The 18012-nt window shown below is 33.9% G+C and overlaps 3 protein-coding genes across 7 annotated transcripts; all 3 read right to left on the reverse strand.

Moving 5' to 3' along the window:
• Window positions 1–448: 448 nt before the first annotated feature.
• Window positions 449–950, reverse strand: LOC111007032 (mitochondrial import receptor subunit TOM7-1-like). The gene has a single exon (XM_022279189.2). It carries the CDS (start codon window positions 881–883, stop codon window positions 662–664), a length of 222 nt encoding a protein of 73 aa, XP_022134881.1. The 5' UTR covers window positions 884–950; the 3' UTR covers window positions 449–661.
• Window positions 951–2435: 1485 nt separating this feature from the next.
• On the reverse strand, window positions 2436–4249 carry LOC111007489 (neuronal acetylcholine receptor subunit alpha-5). The gene is made up of 2 exons (XM_022279880.2): window positions 3939–4249; window positions 2436–2715 (listed from the first exon to the last, which is right to left on the reverse strand). The coding sequence occupies exons 1-2, from the start codon at window positions 4104–4106 to the stop codon at window positions 2668–2670; spliced, it is 216 nt and encodes a 71-aa protein (XP_022135572.1). The 5' UTR covers window positions 4107–4249; the 3' UTR covers window positions 2436–2667.
• Window positions 4250–5290: 1041 nt separating this feature from the next.
• On the reverse strand, window positions 5291–16343 carry LOC111007078 (uncharacterized). 5 transcript variants are annotated; one of them, XR_002600959.2, is made up of 21 exons: window positions 15800–16335; window positions 15505–15643; window positions 14974–15302; window positions 14637–14718; window positions 14254–14557; window positions 13096–13154; window positions 12280–12369; window positions 11819–11910; window positions 11557–11655; window positions 11381–11458; window positions 11011–11095; window positions 10875–10933; window positions 10504–10573; window positions 10287–10378; window positions 10108–10170; window positions 9894–9960; window positions 8419–8622; window positions 6820–6936; window positions 6038–6190; window positions 5706–5870; window positions 5291–5458 (listed from the first exon to the last, which is right to left on the reverse strand). XR_002600959.2 is itself a non-coding variant. In XM_022279265.2 (20 exons), the coding sequence occupies exons 1-20, from the start codon at window positions 16207–16209 to the stop codon at window positions 5775–5777; spliced, it is 2688 nt and encodes an 895-aa protein (XP_022134957.1). In that variant the 5' UTR covers window positions 16210–16335; the 3' UTR covers window positions 5291–5774. The 5 variants fall into 5 exon arrangements, 2 of the variants coding, with proteins under 2 accessions (XP_022134957.1, XP_087981526.1); XR_002600958.2 differs by having other exon boundaries at window positions 5591–5870; XR_002600957.2 differs by having other exon boundaries at window positions 5537–5870.
• Between the last annotated feature and the right edge of the window lie 1669 nt (window positions 16344–18012).

The following is an 18012-nucleotide window of genomic DNA, read 5'->3' on the forward strand; positions in this document are numbered from 1 at the left end:
GAGAACAGTGCACGCATAAAACAAAAATGACAACAACCCAACATGGGCATAGGCTAAATAACACACGATACTAAGAAAGCCCCACGCTCACATCAAGGAGAGTTAGACATTGCTGTAAAAATTATTTATGATCACAATTTAAAGGAATATTATGCATACTATAACATAATGAAAGACAATAGAAACAAGTAATCCAATGATGATTATAAAGCCATGATCAGTTACCATTGAGAGAGAAGGTAGGAAAACCAGCCACCACAAAAATGGGCCTCTTGATAATCCAGCCTTGTAGCTCTCGCATGGCTTTTGGCTTTACTGTGACTCAATTTCCCGCAGTCTTGAAGGATCGGATAGCACAAATAAAGCCTAAAATCATTCAATTATTTGAATAAAAATTCAATTCGGAAAAGAGAAGCGCATCAGCATTCATACCGATAAGGCGACTGACTAAAAAAATTTCAGAAGTATTGCAAAATAGATCAAAAATTTCGGTCAAATTATTACAAGTCTTCTGTCGTTCCACTTTATACTCAAACCCTAACTAATTTTTATACGCTAACTAAGCCATTCACCCAACGTGCAGGGCAAACAAAAATCCAGGTAAAACAGAAAACCGAGAAGAAGGCAGCGATCCATCAGAAAAAGCGGTAAACGGATGAAATCAGACGGGGCTGAGAAGCTGGGAGAGGTGAGGCTTTGGTTCTGAGTTCATGCCGATGATGATGACCAAAGGAATAAAGCCATAGTGAGTGATGACCTTGGCTTTCTTGACGGCCCAAGTGCTCCACTCCTTGAAGGCCTGGGTTGCTGATTTCTCCTCAGAAGACTTCGATGAGCCCTTGCTGCTCTTGCCCTTGCTCTTAAAAGAAACCTTCGACGCCATGGCTACGACAACTCGATCTCTGCTGAATGCGCGGTGCGGGTTCCTTCTGGTTTTATTTCGCGGCCGTACTCTCTCTTTAAACCCTAAATACACCATACACGTGGCGCGGTTTGGCTATACTTTTTTTTTCCCTCGCCCGCGACCGCAATTAACCTTTTTTTTCCCTTTTCTTTTCTTCTGTTTTCTATGCCCTTTTTTTCTATTTTATTGCTATTCTTAATTTCTTATTACAAATTAAATTTTAAAAAATATATAATTTATATTGTTTTTTAATTATTATTACTATTATATATATATATATATATTTTTTTTTTTTTTGCATAGGTAAATTAGAGATTTCAAAAAATCTTTTTGTGGACATAATTAGAGATTTCTCTCTAACTTCATCCTCCTAGTCCTCCCTAATATATGATTTAATGGAATTAATTATTAAAAATAACACAACTAAGAAAGCTAACTTTTCACTATATATAGGCTTCAAGAGAAATACTTTTATGTAATTATAAATACTAAATTTTCAATTATAAAAATCATTTTTAAAAATAGATTTTTTTTTTTTAATGTAGTACTCAAAAACAACAGAGAAAAAAATAAAAAAAAGGTCCCAAATGGATAAATGAGACAAATACCAGTATTAAATTTCTCCCAAAGTCGAGGGCGAGAAAGACATCCCGACCCTGATAATCAATTATCAAATTAAAATATAAAAATCATATGCATAAAATTGAATTAAACGGACTTTTCTTTAGTACAACAGGTAGGAAATTCGAATTCATGACCTTATTAGAGATAAATATTTTAACTTATTGAACTATGTTCATGATGTAATCAACACACCTATAATCTCCCAAACATGTCAAAAGTTCAAATTTTCATCCATTGTTTAATTATAATATTCTGTTTGCAACCCAAAAAAAAAAAAAAAACAAAACAATATGATCTAATCCACATTTTCATTATATATAGATATATTATTAAAATCTGTTATAACAAATCCTCCACCCTTAACATCTCCAGTAATCTTATCCCACTGACTTGAGAAAGTGTCATATTTAGGTAACCATTATGGTTCCTAAGCCAATGTCCATAGCAAACAATGCCTTCAAACTACTCATGGAAACAATTATTTAGTCAAATCAATAGCTCTAGTATAGTATATCAACCGTACTACTCATTCTAACGTAGTTCGAGTGAATAAAACATCTATTACTATTCTAAAAATTGATAGTTCAATCTTCCACACCACCAATTGTTGAATCCCAAAAAAAAAAAAAAAAAAAAGATGGCTCTAGTATATCTATGCCACAACGTTCAACCCAACCTCAATTAATTTTAGCAGAACTTATGCTCCTAGATTTACCAGAGAAAGAAACCATCAAGCTGAATATAACTAAACTAGTTAAACTAGTTAAAACATATATGATCGATCAAAATATCAAAGGTTCGAACCCCCACCAAAAAAAACAAGGAAAGGAAAACAAATGTTTTATTTTCTAAACAGAATATATATAACCAACAATTTAGCCCCATGTTCAGAAATAATACGAAAACAAAAAACAAAAATGGTCTATATTCATAAAAATTTAAAAGCATGACTTCCACTGAAAATACTCAGCATTCTCAATATGACATAAAATACAGTGTAAACTTGCATAGCATCACTTCTACAACTTCAAAGAAAGATGCAACATTGTCCCAGAATCCAAATTGGCGGGGTTCAGTGTTCACATATATAAGAAAGGTTTTATTACTCCAAGAAATTATTGCAGTTCCTGGTGTCGTGCTCAAAAAAACTTCCTGTAAGGTCTGCCTGCATCCTCATCCTGCATATGCTGTCAACATAATTTTTTAAACAGAGTTATATTTTAGAAAAAAGATCGATTAAGAGTGCACCTTGAAAATTAAAAACAGTTGTACCTTAAGAATATAAAGTAAAACTTACATAAATGAAGAGAGTGAAAAAAACAAAAACATGCAAATTTTAGTGGAAAGGAAGTGAACGCCAGAAGAAGTCACAGATGAACAGTTATAAAGACAAAAGTCAGACCACCAAACCAACATGCACAAAATCATATTTCTGCAGAATTATCAGATACAAACCATGCTATAAACACGAGTTTTTCTTTTTCCCCCAATGAACGTTCTGTGAACAATAGAAGCATTTTTTTTTCATTATACAATAAAGTAAATATCATCAAGTGTAATACTCCAAAAACACAAGAACCAACTTGTAAGATCCCCTACAAATCTAAGTTTCTGACATCATCAGATATTCACTTCTCATTCACACATTATGATCAAGTAATGTCAGTGAAATCTTTATTTTCATTATGCTTCCACTAAACATCCAAACAAAAAATTTGATCACAGTTATTTCACATCTTTTTCCCATCAAAAACAAAATTAGAAGTTAGAAGTTGATAATCATTTACAATTTTTCAAACCAGGGTCATTTCTTACACTTTCTTGATTCCAACCTATTAAAAAGAAATCTAGTTTTATGTCAACCAGTGACTGAAAAGAAGATTCTTCCAACACCCCCATCCATGACCATAGGATCGGACTTCCTGTCACCCCTTTCTTCGCAATTCTCTTTAGGTAATGAAAGTATGAAAACGCACAGCTTCTAGCAAGTAGCAACAGCCATTAAATAGAACAAGTACCTCAACTGAAAACCAAGCTCAAATCTCCCCTTTATAAAAGTAAAAGATTGCCGATAAGGATACAAGAAATGAATCACTTGTAATTATCCGACCCGGTGAACGGTCCAATTCCAAGTCGATCAAACGAAACCAAACCCAAAGAGACCGACCACTTGGAAAATCATCACGACTGGTCAAGGAAAATAGGGCTAAAACCTTCTTTACTTTGACATAATTTAGTAGAAAGGAAATCCAGACAGAGTGGCAAACATGGAAGAAATGAAACCCTAGAAAAGAACAATTTCAACTCGGATTGAAACGCGTGATGCGGATGGGCGTGAACAGATCAAGAAACAAATAGATAGAAATTGCAGGAAAAGATGGTAATAGGAGAAAGAGAGCGATGAGATTACAAATTCCCTGACGATGCCTTTGTAAACGAGGAGGGGGATGGCGATGCCAAAGATACCCACGAGAGCGAAGTTGCGGCGAGTCCAGCGGAAGTTATGCTCTAGATTTTCTCTAGCAGCACCCCAATCCTCGATAAATTTGTTCTTCTGCGCCTCCATTCCTCCGCCCATTGTCGCTGTCTTCCAATTTCTCCCCTTCCTCTTCTTTCTTCTCGTCGACGCTCCCCACTGCAAAACCACGGCTCTCTTTGGTGTTTACTCTCGTCTGTCTATGGCTCGATCAGTGGAGGAATTTCACGACCATTTCCATTTTCTTTTTTTTTAAATGAAGACAAAAATATATCTTTTCTATAAATAGCTGAATTACAACAACAACAAAAAAATAATAAAAATAATCATCCAGAAAATAAGCAAATATCCTATTATACAATCGTTTCAAAAATACCTTTTAGCAAATATCCTTTAATATTCCATTAGTATAAAAGCTTGTCTATAAAAAAGAAAATGTAGAAACAGCTATTCCAATATTAAGACAAATTTAAAGTTTTGAAAAGAGAGATTAACACGAAATGAGATAGACAAAAGCAGAGTAAAATTGGGGGTTAGTCATTGAAACTTTTGAAAATATAGTAATATTTTTAAATAAAAGGCAAAATTTTGGAATATTTTCTATAATTTAGCCTTTATAAATACATTATAAAACTAAAAATTTTCCCTTTCGAAAACTTGTACCGAAATATTATATACACTAACATATTTTTATCAACATCCAATTAAAATTACAATTTAGACCATCAATATTTCTATCAATATTTTTTTTTATTGATATATTTGACTGTTATTTAAATTCCCATTACTTCCACCGAACGCATTATTCTTCATGTCTCTAAATTTTTATATAATTAATTCTTTACAAAGTTTAACAAATCAGAATCTGTCGAGCAAACCTGAATTTTCGAGGAAAAAAAATACAATGTAATAACATATGCTGTTGCTGCCTCTATATCTTCCAATTATAGATCTTATTTTTCTAGTTCACCATTGATCCTTGACAACTAATGCAATGATAACAAATTTGAGTCCCCATTATATTTTATATTTATCTATTTGTAAAAATCAGACTAAGAAACACTACTTTGGCCTTAATTAAAAAAGCTTCCAAAACAAAACCATTATAAATATCAAATGCACACATAACTAAAATTTGGCCTAGAACACAAATTTCTAGATCAATTCGAGTTGTAGCTTGTAACTTTTTTGTTAATGAGATTAACTTTCAATTACTACATGAAATCTGATCAATCTATTTTTGTAACAAAATTTTAGTAAAAATGTAGTGTAAAATGCAAGCAGGATGAACAAGGAATAGTTTAATTAGACTAAATATTTATGGAACATAAATTATGCAAATTTAAATACAATACAATGGTCTCTTGGACACACCAAAGAAATCCTGGCCATGCTTGTAGCGTCCCCTTGTTGGCCTCCACGCTTCCACTGGTCAAGAGCAGAGGGAAATTGTTCTGCAAAAATTGAGATTTTACATTAAAAATAGATCCAAAATTTTCAATTTGAAAGCTGGGGGGCTGCCTCTGGCTCACATAAATAATTTAACAGTTTTTCTTTCTCTCGTTGAACTCCAGACTTTGGCATACTAGATATGAAAGAAGCTGAATTTCCATGAAAGCATAACAAGTCCCTTCCCGATCGACCGCTTCGAAGAGATTTGGAGGAACCGAGAGTAGAGTCAGACGCAAGAACAGCCATTACCCGTGGGCATCTAGTATTGTATAATGGTCGGACGAGTGAGGTATTGCAGAAAAACTTCTAGATAAGAACTCAAGAGAGCGGAGAATTAGATTGCAATCTTGTCTTAACTTCATCTAGGCAAGATTCAAGATCCCTATATTCTTGGGTGTCTGAGAAGCCCACAGCCTGAAAATGTAGTATTGCAAGTGTAAGTTCATTTTTGTAGGACTATACTCAATTTGCAAGAGGTGTATTCAGATGAGAAATGGCACTATGATAAAGAAAAATTCGGTCAAGTACTTCCTGCAACCATCAACGGAAAAGGTAATGGATCTTATGCAAAATTATCTTACCTGTTTTACTGTGTTTTTGAGGTGCATCTCGGCTGCATATAGTTCTCGCTGACTACCCGTAGTGGATGAAATGTGCATGTAGACCCTGCATAATTCTAATGAAGCTTGTGCAAACTTTATGTATCTATCCTTATCTTTCCAAAGATCGGATCCCTGTAAAAGTAGAGTACGATAAACAAGGACACCAAAAGCCTGTATGAAAATTTATAGCGATAATAAAAGAAACATATGACCCAAAGAAGCAACAAAGGAAGTTCAAGGGCTCCCTATTTATAAAATTTCACATACAGTTGCTCATTAGATCTCGGATGGAGGCAAATTAACTTGCACATCCTCCTGAATATAGAATTGATTATTCAGTTCTCAAAGCGATATATACTTCAAGAATTCAAGACGATACAGAATAATGGTCTTTCAAGAGCTATTGCGACGACATGAAGATGTTGACTCAATGGCCTACCAATAGCCACATTAAATGGCAGAAATTTTGTTGTAATGCACAAACATGATCACATCAAGTCATATAGTAAACGCATAATATGAATGATAATCTCTTTCTAGACATCCATGGAAAAGAATGGTTACAAAAGAAGGGGAAGAGATTAGAATGCCTTTTGTCCATAAGAAACAAGAACTTGGAGTCAATGCTCTCTCTACAACTAACAAGCATATGAGATCAATTACTAAATACAGTCAGACATTAGTTGACGAGAAAAACAGGAGTTAAATCCATCTTTTTAAAGACATTTACGGTTGTAAATTTCAAACTTTATAGTCCATACCTGATATGATCTAACTTGCTTTAGGAGGGCCTCAGAGCACATTGTGAAGTCTCCTTTGATTTTGTGCCACCTTGCATATAAGCCCCATATATCTCCTCCAGTTCCACCTCGAACAATCTTAACAAGAAAAATAGAGTGCAATAAGTAAAAAAGAGAAGGCTTTACAATTACATACCTCAAATGTGAGATCAATTGTAAGAATAGCAACAGAATTTGAAAAGAACGCGAGACTCAAAACATTTAGCTGATTAATTGCAAATTTTGCTGAGAGAAGGGCCCAACACTAATGATAAGATCAAATGCCATATATTCAACCATAGCTCTTCAACCAATTGGTGCAGTCTTGTATGTCCAGGAGCGGAACTGCAGTTCATTTATTCCCGAGACTTTGATTACATCTGGCTTATTTGGTGGAAATTGCCATGGATGTTTAATTACAACTTTACTACCCTAAAGAGTAAAGGCAGCTCATTATGGCATATTTCACTCCTTTGCAGAGCACCTTCTAAAATCGAAGGGCAACTTACCTTTTCAGTATAATGTTTCCCCTTGGGTTTCAGTTTTTAAGGATTTTAATGATGATTGTCCTTTATCTATCATTTTGGACTGGAGCCTTTTCTTGTAATTGTGTAGTTTGTTAGTTTTTTATCTTTGTTTTCTGGTCCTTTCTATGGCCTTTCCTTTCTGTGTTGCCCTAGTTTACTCTTTCATCGAACAATGAAAGCTAGTTTTCTCATCAGAAAAACTAGGTATGTGCAGTGCAACCAACTTTCTGAAATATTTGACAATTGTCAGACTTGATAAGAGTGCAGGAGGAAGGGTGGAACACTTTTTCTTTACCTTCTCTTTCAAGCGCCTAAGGCTTTTCTTATTACTCCCCAAAGAACTATAGAATCCCTAGACCGAACTTTGTAAGAAAAGATTCCAACTGTCAAAAAGAAGATTATCAGCGGTCTAAACCCCATAGTGAAGATTTTTTTTTTAAATCATAGGAAACGTGGAAAGATTGACTCCAAAAATCAGCAGTCCTAAACCCATAGAGAAATTGAAATGCGCTAAACGCCAGACCTCATCCCACCTGCCACACTTATCATAAAAATCCTTCTCTCTTGAGTTGAATGCTCCATAATTGGGGAGAGAGAGCCTTGGATACCCTTGGGTACAGGTGAACAAAGCTCTAACTCCCTGTTATAAAAAAAAACATAATAATAATAATAATAATAAATTGGCGTAGAGATAAAATGAAGTAACAAAGAACAGCCTGCAAAAAAGTTTCCTTGTACCAACAAATGGTGGAGTGCGGAAAATAAAGAATCCTTCAGACTGCATATATTAATTTCTGCAACAATTACTCTATTTAATACTTCATCATCCTTATTTTCCTCTACAACTTTCTTTTTTGCCTAATCTTATATTTACTACTTACAACCTAATGATGAGAATAATAATGAATCAAAGATACCGGATAGAAGAAAGAGAGAGAATAATAACATTGAAATAGCTTACTTTATTGGGGCTTGGAGGTTTGAGAATAAATATTGAAGCTAAAGTAACAAGGCACTTCAGAATATAAAAGCCAAGCTTATTATTTTTGTATACCTGACGCAGAATTTTTCCAATTAACTCCACCAAATGATCAGTTTCCCTACTTTTTTCAACCACCAAGTCTGCTTCACGATGATGAGACTCAGAATGGCTATTTGAAGCCTTCCTTTCAACCTCCTGCATAATTCTCTCCAACAAGTCTACATCAACTCTATTATTATTTGTCATATCTATCACCTTTTGTACAGCTTCCAATGCCTTGAAAGAAAGAAAACAGATAGCAAAGATTAATTAATAATAAAAAATGGTCATGTACAATCAATAATAATATTTCTCAATCTTTTTGGGGCTTGTTTCTTGTGGGTGCTTATTTTTTTCTAGGTTGCAAACGTGTGGAGGAAGTTTTCTCTTCATTAGATAATGGAAAGATGGAAAATCCCTTTTTCTAATGAAAAACCACTTCAATAAAATTGGAAGGAAAAAAAATGTGGTCATACAAAAACACAAGCCAAATCAACAGAAAGTACCCCAAAGAAATTACAAAAACTCTAAGCCTCCTCCCATAACCGCTTTATACCTCACCTTCCCATTCCTTCCCAGCCAAATAATACAATACTGTGCTTGCCTAAAAACTATGACATTTAGTCATTCTGAATTTAGTGGAAAGAATGCGAGTTTTCTTGATAAATGGGTCAGATATTTCCTAATTCCTATTGAACAATGAAGTAATCGGCACAATGTTTTATCAGAAGTTCCCCAAGGGGACATAATTGGCACAATGTTAATAAAAGCAAATATGATGAGCACGTACTTGATTATGAATGGAACCCAAAGAAGCAGTACAATGAACCATTGGAGAATGATTGCTTCTTGGAAAGCTTGGTGGAGAATTTTGTGTTTTTAAACTTACTAATGGAAAAAGAATCAGATATTGAAAGATGTTTGACTTGGTAACAAACCTCTCAAATAGTATTTTTTCTAAACCACAAAATGTACCAAGTATAATAACCCTTTGAGAACTAAGTGCAATCAGAAAAAGTAAATGAGACTTTTTTTAGCTGCATAATAGAAAAAAATAAATAAACTTTTTGAAGAATTAAGGCTTTAGAGAAAGTCTGGCCACAAGGTAACTTCTAACATGACAAGGGAACTCCATTATTTTTCCTTTTACTCCTGAAAAAATCTCTAGTTTCCTCCTAAGTTCACTGGGTTAATCATTGGTATAGTTGTCACATTTGATAGCCAGAGAGCAATAGATATTTGCCATACCGGAAAGATGGCCTTTTTTTCATTGTAAACCCACTTTCATTGAGAAAAAATGAAACAGAACAAGTACAAAAGGGCGAAAGCCCCTTGGAGCATATAAAAAGACAGCCCACCCACAGAGTTCGAATCTATGGGTATTAGACTTATGACGTTTGGTGGTTCAATGCAAGAGCCCTTCCTATAACGCCAACCCACCTCGTGATGCAAGCAGCTTCATATGAATACAGCTAAAAGAATGGAAACAACGGGATAAACAAGTATACCTGGCCAATATTGCCCGTGTCTAAAGCAACATGGCTGTAGTTCTCCCACAATTGCCAACTATTTCGTCTGTCATGAAGTTCACATTTGGTCACTTAGAAATCAAAATCTTTAATAAAAACCCAGAGAACTATGCTTTTCAAATTTTGAATGATATTAAACATCCAGAAATACATCAGGAAAAAATGTTAATATATTAAGACAGAGAAATCGAACTTGAACTTCAAGGCTTCTTTGAATGCAATGAAGGCCTCTTTACTCCTTTTCTTGATCATATGTCTGCATCATTTGTAAGTCCATAAGCAACAAAATCATAAAACTGTGAATGGGATAAAATAGGGAAAATGATTACACAGATTAATGAAGTAAAAGAACAAAAATCCACAAAAACATACAAACAAGCAATATTGTTCCAAGCCTCCCCATTTTCAGGATCAAGTTGAACGGCACGAGTAAAACCATCAAGTGCCGTCTCAATATCCCTTGCCTGCATTTTTTCATTAATTATTTCAAAAAAGAGTATTGATTTTTCAAAACCAGAAAACTCTGAGAAAAGTTAATGTAGTTATGTCAGAACCAAGTTTATAAGCTGCAATTTTCATGACAAGTTACCTTCAATGCAGCAGCACCAAGTGCAAACCAACCATCTGGATATAGAGAATTCAAGGCCATTGCAGACTCCCTAATCATGAATTACATTTGACATAAAAATTAAATACAGAACATAGTAATCATACAATGACTGAGGATATAAGCTTTCAGCTGAGAAGCGTAGCTGATGACTGATAAGAAGCAGTATGAATCATAATATGCATGGGAAAATCCAACAGAAAGAGACTTTTATCGCAGAGAAAATCTTCAAGATAGAAAAGAACATAATATCCCACTCCATCATTCTGTCAATTAAGAATGAACATAAAGAAAATATTTGACAAGATTACATGTATGAATAACCAACTGTTCACAGTGAATGTGAAACTTACCATAGGATTTTAGAGGTCTCATAATCTCCCCTGTTGTATGCACTACGAGCAAGAGATCGCTGTAAAATATAAGAAACTAAACAATCAAAACATAGACCATACTGGGGAAGGCATTTATATAATGCAATCAAATCACCTTAGCTCTAGCTGATCTATTATTTGAAACTTCCAGGGCTTTCTCATAGCAGGCATCACTATTTGTAACATCGCCCAGAGAGCACCTACAATTTAATTTTTTATATGAAAGTGAGGAAGATGATTCAGATCCATGCTATGCACCCCTAACCCCACCTCCCCAACCCAAACGATGGAAAATAAATAAGTTACACTAATAAGTAAAGAGAATGTGGTATTCTCCCCAAACGAAGAATCAATTGACGAGAACAAGCCAGAAAAGCTATTCTGACAAAAAAAAAATATATATGACAAACAACTATACAATGAAGACTAGTGAAACAGAATCAACCAAAAAGGCAACCTTAGAGAAAGACAAGTAAATTGCGTACCAGAGTCTGGGATCATTAGGCATTTGAGAAAGTCTACTCTTGATGAGATCTACAGCCGCTGCTTTCTTCTCCAACAAGCTATTAATTTAATGAAATATCATGAGATTGTAACTTGGAAAAGAAGAGTAGACATGAAATACAGGTGCAATTAATTAATGAAAACATAATCACCGTACCGGTAACAGAAGATTAAATTATCCCACAACTCCAACTCCTCAAAAATTTTAACTGCCTCTCCTATCAAACCACAGCTCACTAAGAGTTCGCCATATTCCCTGAAATTCAAGTTGACCACCATTTCACTCGGAAGTCGAAACTAAGGGAGGAAACAAACCAAGATGTAACAATTCATGCACAAAATGGGCAATGGGGTTTGAAATTTAACAACTTCATGCTTCTATAGCAATCATGACAAAGGATGGAGTGTAAAAGTCATACTTTCGCAAAGCAGGAAAAGTAGGAACATAAACCCCACAACAGAAATACATCCTTTGTGCCACTCCTGGATAACAATCATAAAAACCCTGAACCTGAAAGCAAAGAAGATTCCCGATAAGAGGCATCCCAAAACATAATGAAGATTATCAATCTGACATCTGGTGTACAGCAGAAAGTACATTATCAGACTACAAAACCTAAGATGCAAAAACCAAAGATAAACAATATCGAGCCCACATTGACACGGCCAAACTTTCTTAGAATAAGATGGAAACAAAGTTCAAGACTATAGACCACTTACAGAGTCAAGTTCTAGCAACAATATGAGATTAAATAAGAAAAGAAATTCAGTAGTAAGTAAATTGTATAATAGTTAATCAAATCAACTATAAGTATAAGTTAAAGAAAAAGGTACATTTGAGGAGACCATGATGAAATTGGAGAAAAGATGCACCTCGTACCAATTTTTCCATCATCACTAATGCACGCCCTTTCGTACGACTGCGAGTTGACTCCCATCGAACTCGCAAGACGTTGCAGAAAAACCTCACCTGAAAATGATTGAAAATATACATCAAAATTAAATTAAATAATAGAAAAGTTCAATTGCAAAATTGGAATAAACCATTCAATTGTAGAATTACAAACATTTGAAAGGTCAATAATGAAGAATATCATCAAAAAGAATGGAAGTTTTCTCTTTTTTTTTTAACAAGATACAAACTTTTCATTGAAAAGATGGAAAAGAACAAAATTGTCAACAATACAAACTTCCAAATGAGTGAAAATGAAAACGATAAAAGAAAAATTGAAAGAGACAAAAAAACCCTAAGGACTTTATCCTAAAAAAAAAAGAAAAAAAAAAGACCGCCCTAAGGTGATGAGCAATGGAAATTTACAAACCGAATGCGAATGCGTATAATATTTGAAACAGAGTAAAACCACACATGACTAATTTAAAGCTAAATATATAATTTAGTCCCTATAAGAAATAACCTGCGATGGTCGAACCAGTGCAACTAGCCCCATATTTTCTAGCAATAATGTAATACCAAAATAGATCTAAGGTCAGTAAGACATGGATTCACAAGAAACCATTTTTAACAGACACTTCAATTAAAAATGAAAGATACAAAAAAGGCAAGGGAAAGTGAACCCAAACCCAGGAATTAACTAGAAATAAGATGACAAGAAAACTCTGTAATGTATCAAGATCAAAATTCACAAGAATAATCCATTACAAATGTAATTAGGTAATAAAATGATTTTACTCTCACCATAAACAATGATGAATGCTGAGTATCAATAGCTTCTATATATGGAGCCATATCCCACCCTGCATAAAAGAAAAATTGCTCGGATTATCGCAAAAATGGAAAGTTAAGAAACAAATGTCATCTTTAAGTAGAGATAGCAAGCAACTAGAATGAAGGAAGTGAAATTGGTGTCTCTAATTACCCATGGACGACCCAGCACTCATTTTATATTACCACAATCTAGTTCAAACTTATAATTCAGTTTTCTTAGAATTAATACAATTTGGTTCAAATGAAAATGATTTTGAATGACAGTTCTCAATTAACATTGAAATAAAAATAAATAATAAAAAAAAATAACACAACTTATGTTATATATATGTTCCAGTTGTTTCTGAATAACTTTATTTCAGTAGTTTTTTTAAGCTAAAAATGATGTTTTCAAATCCACTTCAAAGGAAAAATATGCATTTAATCGATACATGATGGAAAATAATGGTTCAAAAACCACATTTCCATATTATTTTAGATCATTGATTGGTAATTGACACAAGTTTACAGCTTAATCATTAGCATGCTACATGACACTCATATAAAGCAGAGCACATCAAACAAAGACTATAACAGAATATTTGAATCACACTGTACAAGTATAGCACCTAGTAGTTCCAATTTCAAAATCAAGACTCAAATTCAAAATTTAAAGTACAACCAATCAGATCCCCTCCAGCAAGACAATAATTGTAGGAAAATTGAATACTCATGTGCAGTGTACAATAGCGAGTGTCAGGTAGATCCTTACCGCTATAAAATTCCATCAAAATAATGATAAAGAATAATTCATTTACTTTTTAAAAGTGCAGGTCAATTTTTTTAAAATCCACTCATCATACTTAACGATATAGTCACTTTAACCCTGGGGTGCAGTTAATCTCACGACATATTCACTGGTGGAGATGGGTTAGCACTCAGATGTAAATGAATAGACAAACAAATAATCAATGTTGTCATCATATAATATATATGTATATATATATATATATATATATTTTAATAAGTTTTTTTAAAGTTCTTAGAATTTTGTCACGAGATTCAAACTCTTGCTAAAGTCTCTCATTAATTATTATCGCAACCAAGAAAGAAACCAAAGCACATAAAATTTCTTCATAACACACTCACTCTGCATCTCATCAGATCGAGAACTCTTCTCAATTAGAAGGCATTTTGCCAAAATGGTTGCCTGCTGGATTGCCCTAAGATTAGAAACAGTGGAACCACCATTCTGAGTCCCATCTGCTCCAGTTCCAGCCACATTATCATTATTTAATAACTTTGGTGTCATCAATATGTCAGAGTTCTCTAAAGTTTTGTTTTGGGAAAGCATATTATCTTTATCCATTGTATAACCATGCGTCTGGTTCCCATGGTCACTGTCTGACGAGTCTGTATTTGCAACAAGTACCAACTGTGCCTTTGGTTCCACCTACAACAAAAAAATATCTTGAAGCTGAAGAGACTGAAATTTCAAGTAACCTCTAAATTGTATTTTTAAAGTTACTCACCTGATATGAAGTACGAAAACCAAGAACACCTGTAATAGAAAGCTGAAGACCAGATTCCACTTCAGCTGACTTAAAATGCTGCCTGCCAAGTAACTATCTTAGCAAAAATTAAATTGAGCAAAAGGAAATGATAGTTGTGACCGAAACTTAAAATTTCAACAAGTAGACAGATTAAGAACCTTAAAAATTTTGAGTTATTCGTGTATGGCACAGTGTGAAACCATTCTCAAGATAAGAATGCAGGGGAAATAAAGCACGTAATTCACTGAGGCTAGACCATGCATTAATCATTAATGAATAAAATTAGGACGATTTCTCAGGATATCTTAATTCTTACATGCACGAATCAACTCTTCCATAATAATATTCCATAATCCCAGCTTCCAAATGAACCATGGAGACAATTGCTGAGGCCTCTCCTTCGTGTAAATTGGCACCCCAATAACTCTTTACGTTTTCCAGAATGCCAAAATCAAGTAAGGCTTCACCCATAAGAACTTGCAAAAGATCAAACAAAGAAGAGGACCGCTCATCTAAAATTCTCTGTTGAAAAAGTACGACCCTGTAAAGCCACCAAGAAATGCTTTTCATCCCATAAGAACCCACATTTCCCTTGAACAGCACGTCTTTTATCCTTGTGAGCAGCATCTTTGCAAGCACTATATACTACAAGACATGAAGAAACGCTATCTCAAAAGAACAGCATTCCAAATACTGCAAGAATATCATGACTGGAAATCTTAAAATATGAAATAAACAAACACACACATGCACATGAATAAAATCATACGTACACGCAAGCACATGTGTGCATATATTGTATGGACGTCAACGAGATGCGACGTTTTTATAAGTTGTACGGCCGTACCTGAATATTAATGAATTTACCAAACAAGTCGGACCCGGTAGACATAAGCTGATGCCTCGCCCAATTATCCCACTCCACGAAATCTTCAGTTTTGGGCTCTGTGACTGCCATGGGAGATCTAGCTAGTTCCTCCAATGGTCTAGAAAATTGCATACATAAAATAAAAGCACCACTTAGGAAATAAAGAGAAAGATACTAGTATCCCATCATTCTAAATCTCCGATATGAGTAGCCGAAGAGCCTCTAGTTAGATAAAGTAACAACTTTAAAGGCGGGAAATCGTATTTTAGCTCACCCAGTCACGTTACTCTGAGTAAACGCGAGAAATGATGCAATTGCAACACAAATCACGATCGTCAGTCGATAGGCTTTGTCTTCCTCGTTTTCAGATTCGCCGAATATGAAAGTCTCGGCGCGCTCGAGCAACTCAATGTACACCCGCTCGGCGCACTCGGTCGAGTCTGTGAATTGACAAGGCGACTGACTGACGAGTCCGAGCACGAGTCGAGAAGCCTCGGAAGAAAGGGCTTTCCCATAGTCGCCGGCTACAATAGAACTCACGAAGCTGTCAAGAGGTTCATGGAGATAATTGGGTGAAGTTTGATTTCGAGAAGCTGCCGGACAATCTGACGGCGGAGAAGAGAAGGTGCAGCGGAGGAGACGGAGCTCGTGAGCTCGGAGAATCTCAGGCGCCGATTCCGACATGTTCGTCACTGTCCCAGAAGGTACGACGTTCGATATCGTTGGGGTTTGAACGGTGGCGCCACCGCGCGCGTGGAGCGGCGAAGGGTTTATGGGTTTAGGGAATGGAATATGAATTTACCTATCAAACCCTAGACATATTTTTTAAATAAATTTAGATAACAGATTTTCTGTAGACATTGTTTTATGCGAATTATTATATCAATTTTATGAAATATATTATTTTAAAAAATCCTATAAATTAATGGAATCTTTAAAGTTGTAATATTGAAAATAACAGCATTTTCATTGCCTGATCGCCTATTCAACTCCTTGCTTATAGAAACCATTGAATGATGTTGGAAAAAAAACTAATTGAATGATAGATATTTGTTGTTATTATAGTCAAAAACTCAATCTTTAATCCATTTGAAATCAAAGTGATTTGAAAATTATGTCCCTTCAAATGATGGAGAAAGATGTTTAAATTGAATCGGATGAAAGATGTTTAAATTGAATCGGATGAGAGTCTGTAAATCAAAATAGGTTCATATCTTATTCCAAAAATTCATACCAAATCATATGAATCACCTCGAAATTCATACTCTATGCACATTTTACAATAACTTTAAAATATATATATACAAATTTCATAACTATAGTTGAACGAGTAAAACAACAATTTTAGAAAATGTCTGAGTATATATGCCCTTTAGGTTAAAGACAAAATTACCTCGACTTCCTTAATTTATTGAAAATTATAATTAGTGTCATAATTTTAATTGTTTTAAAAAACAAATGGAATAATAATTTCAATTGAATATATTTATTTATTTTATCTATATAATATATAGATAAAATAAATATATTTATATTTAATATTTAAATAGATAAGTATTTTATAAACCAGTTCCAAATATAAGGAGTACATTTAAATATATAAATTTACCGTATAGAGTAAAATTAAATAGTAGACAGAAGAAAATGAAAGGACTATAATAGATATTCAAACTATCAATATATTATACACTTATTACAATTTATTTGAGTTTAATGCAATTGAATAAAAAAAAGGGGCGAATTTTTTTTAAACAAAAAATAGTGGGTTATATACTGGTTTATTTTAATCCATGTATTTCATTTTCATCCGTATAGTATTTATTTTTGTTGTTACTGTATTTTTTTTTGTTTAATTTTCACTTTGATTCATGTATTTATAACAAATTAATATTTTAGTCCTTCAATTCTTTCTTATTTCATTATTTTCTATCAAAATTTTAGTATGACATGTCTACCGTATATTTTTATTGAGATGTAACAAAAAAATTGTATTAAATAATTTACATTAGATAAGACTCAAAGGGATAACACGTTTAATGTTTCCCACATCCAAACTTTGGAGTAGAGAAACAAAACTCCAGACTCTCAATTATAAATAAAAAATAAAAAAAAAGAATTTACACTATGTATAAAATAGTATTAAAATTTTGCATATAAAAACTAGCTGAATCACTTTTAGAAAATATATTAATCAAAATTTAAATTTTGACAAATACACTGACTAAAATAAAAGTTTTTTTTATAATATATTTACTAGAATAAACAAAATCCAAAATAGCATTAAACCATTAAACCTAAAATAATTGAGAAGGAGGAGACAAATGAGTGGCTGGAAAAATGAGCGAGTTTGATGGCTGAGGCTGGCTCCGAGCATGTGGTGTGGTCTTACACCTGTATTCCACGTCATCTTCTGCACATGCCGACAAATCGACAATTAACCCACAACGTCAAAATCTCCCCACTCTCCCTTTCATTGTTTCGCACGCC

The sequence above is a fragment of the Momordica charantia genome, assembly GCF_013281855.1.
Source record: "Momordica charantia cultivar OHB3-1 chromosome 6 unlocalized genomic scaffold, Mcharantia_2.0 BLBB01000006.1, whole genome shotgun sequence".
Classification (NCBI taxonomy): Eukaryota; Viridiplantae; Streptophyta; class Magnoliopsida; order Cucurbitales; family Cucurbitaceae; genus Momordica; species Momordica charantia.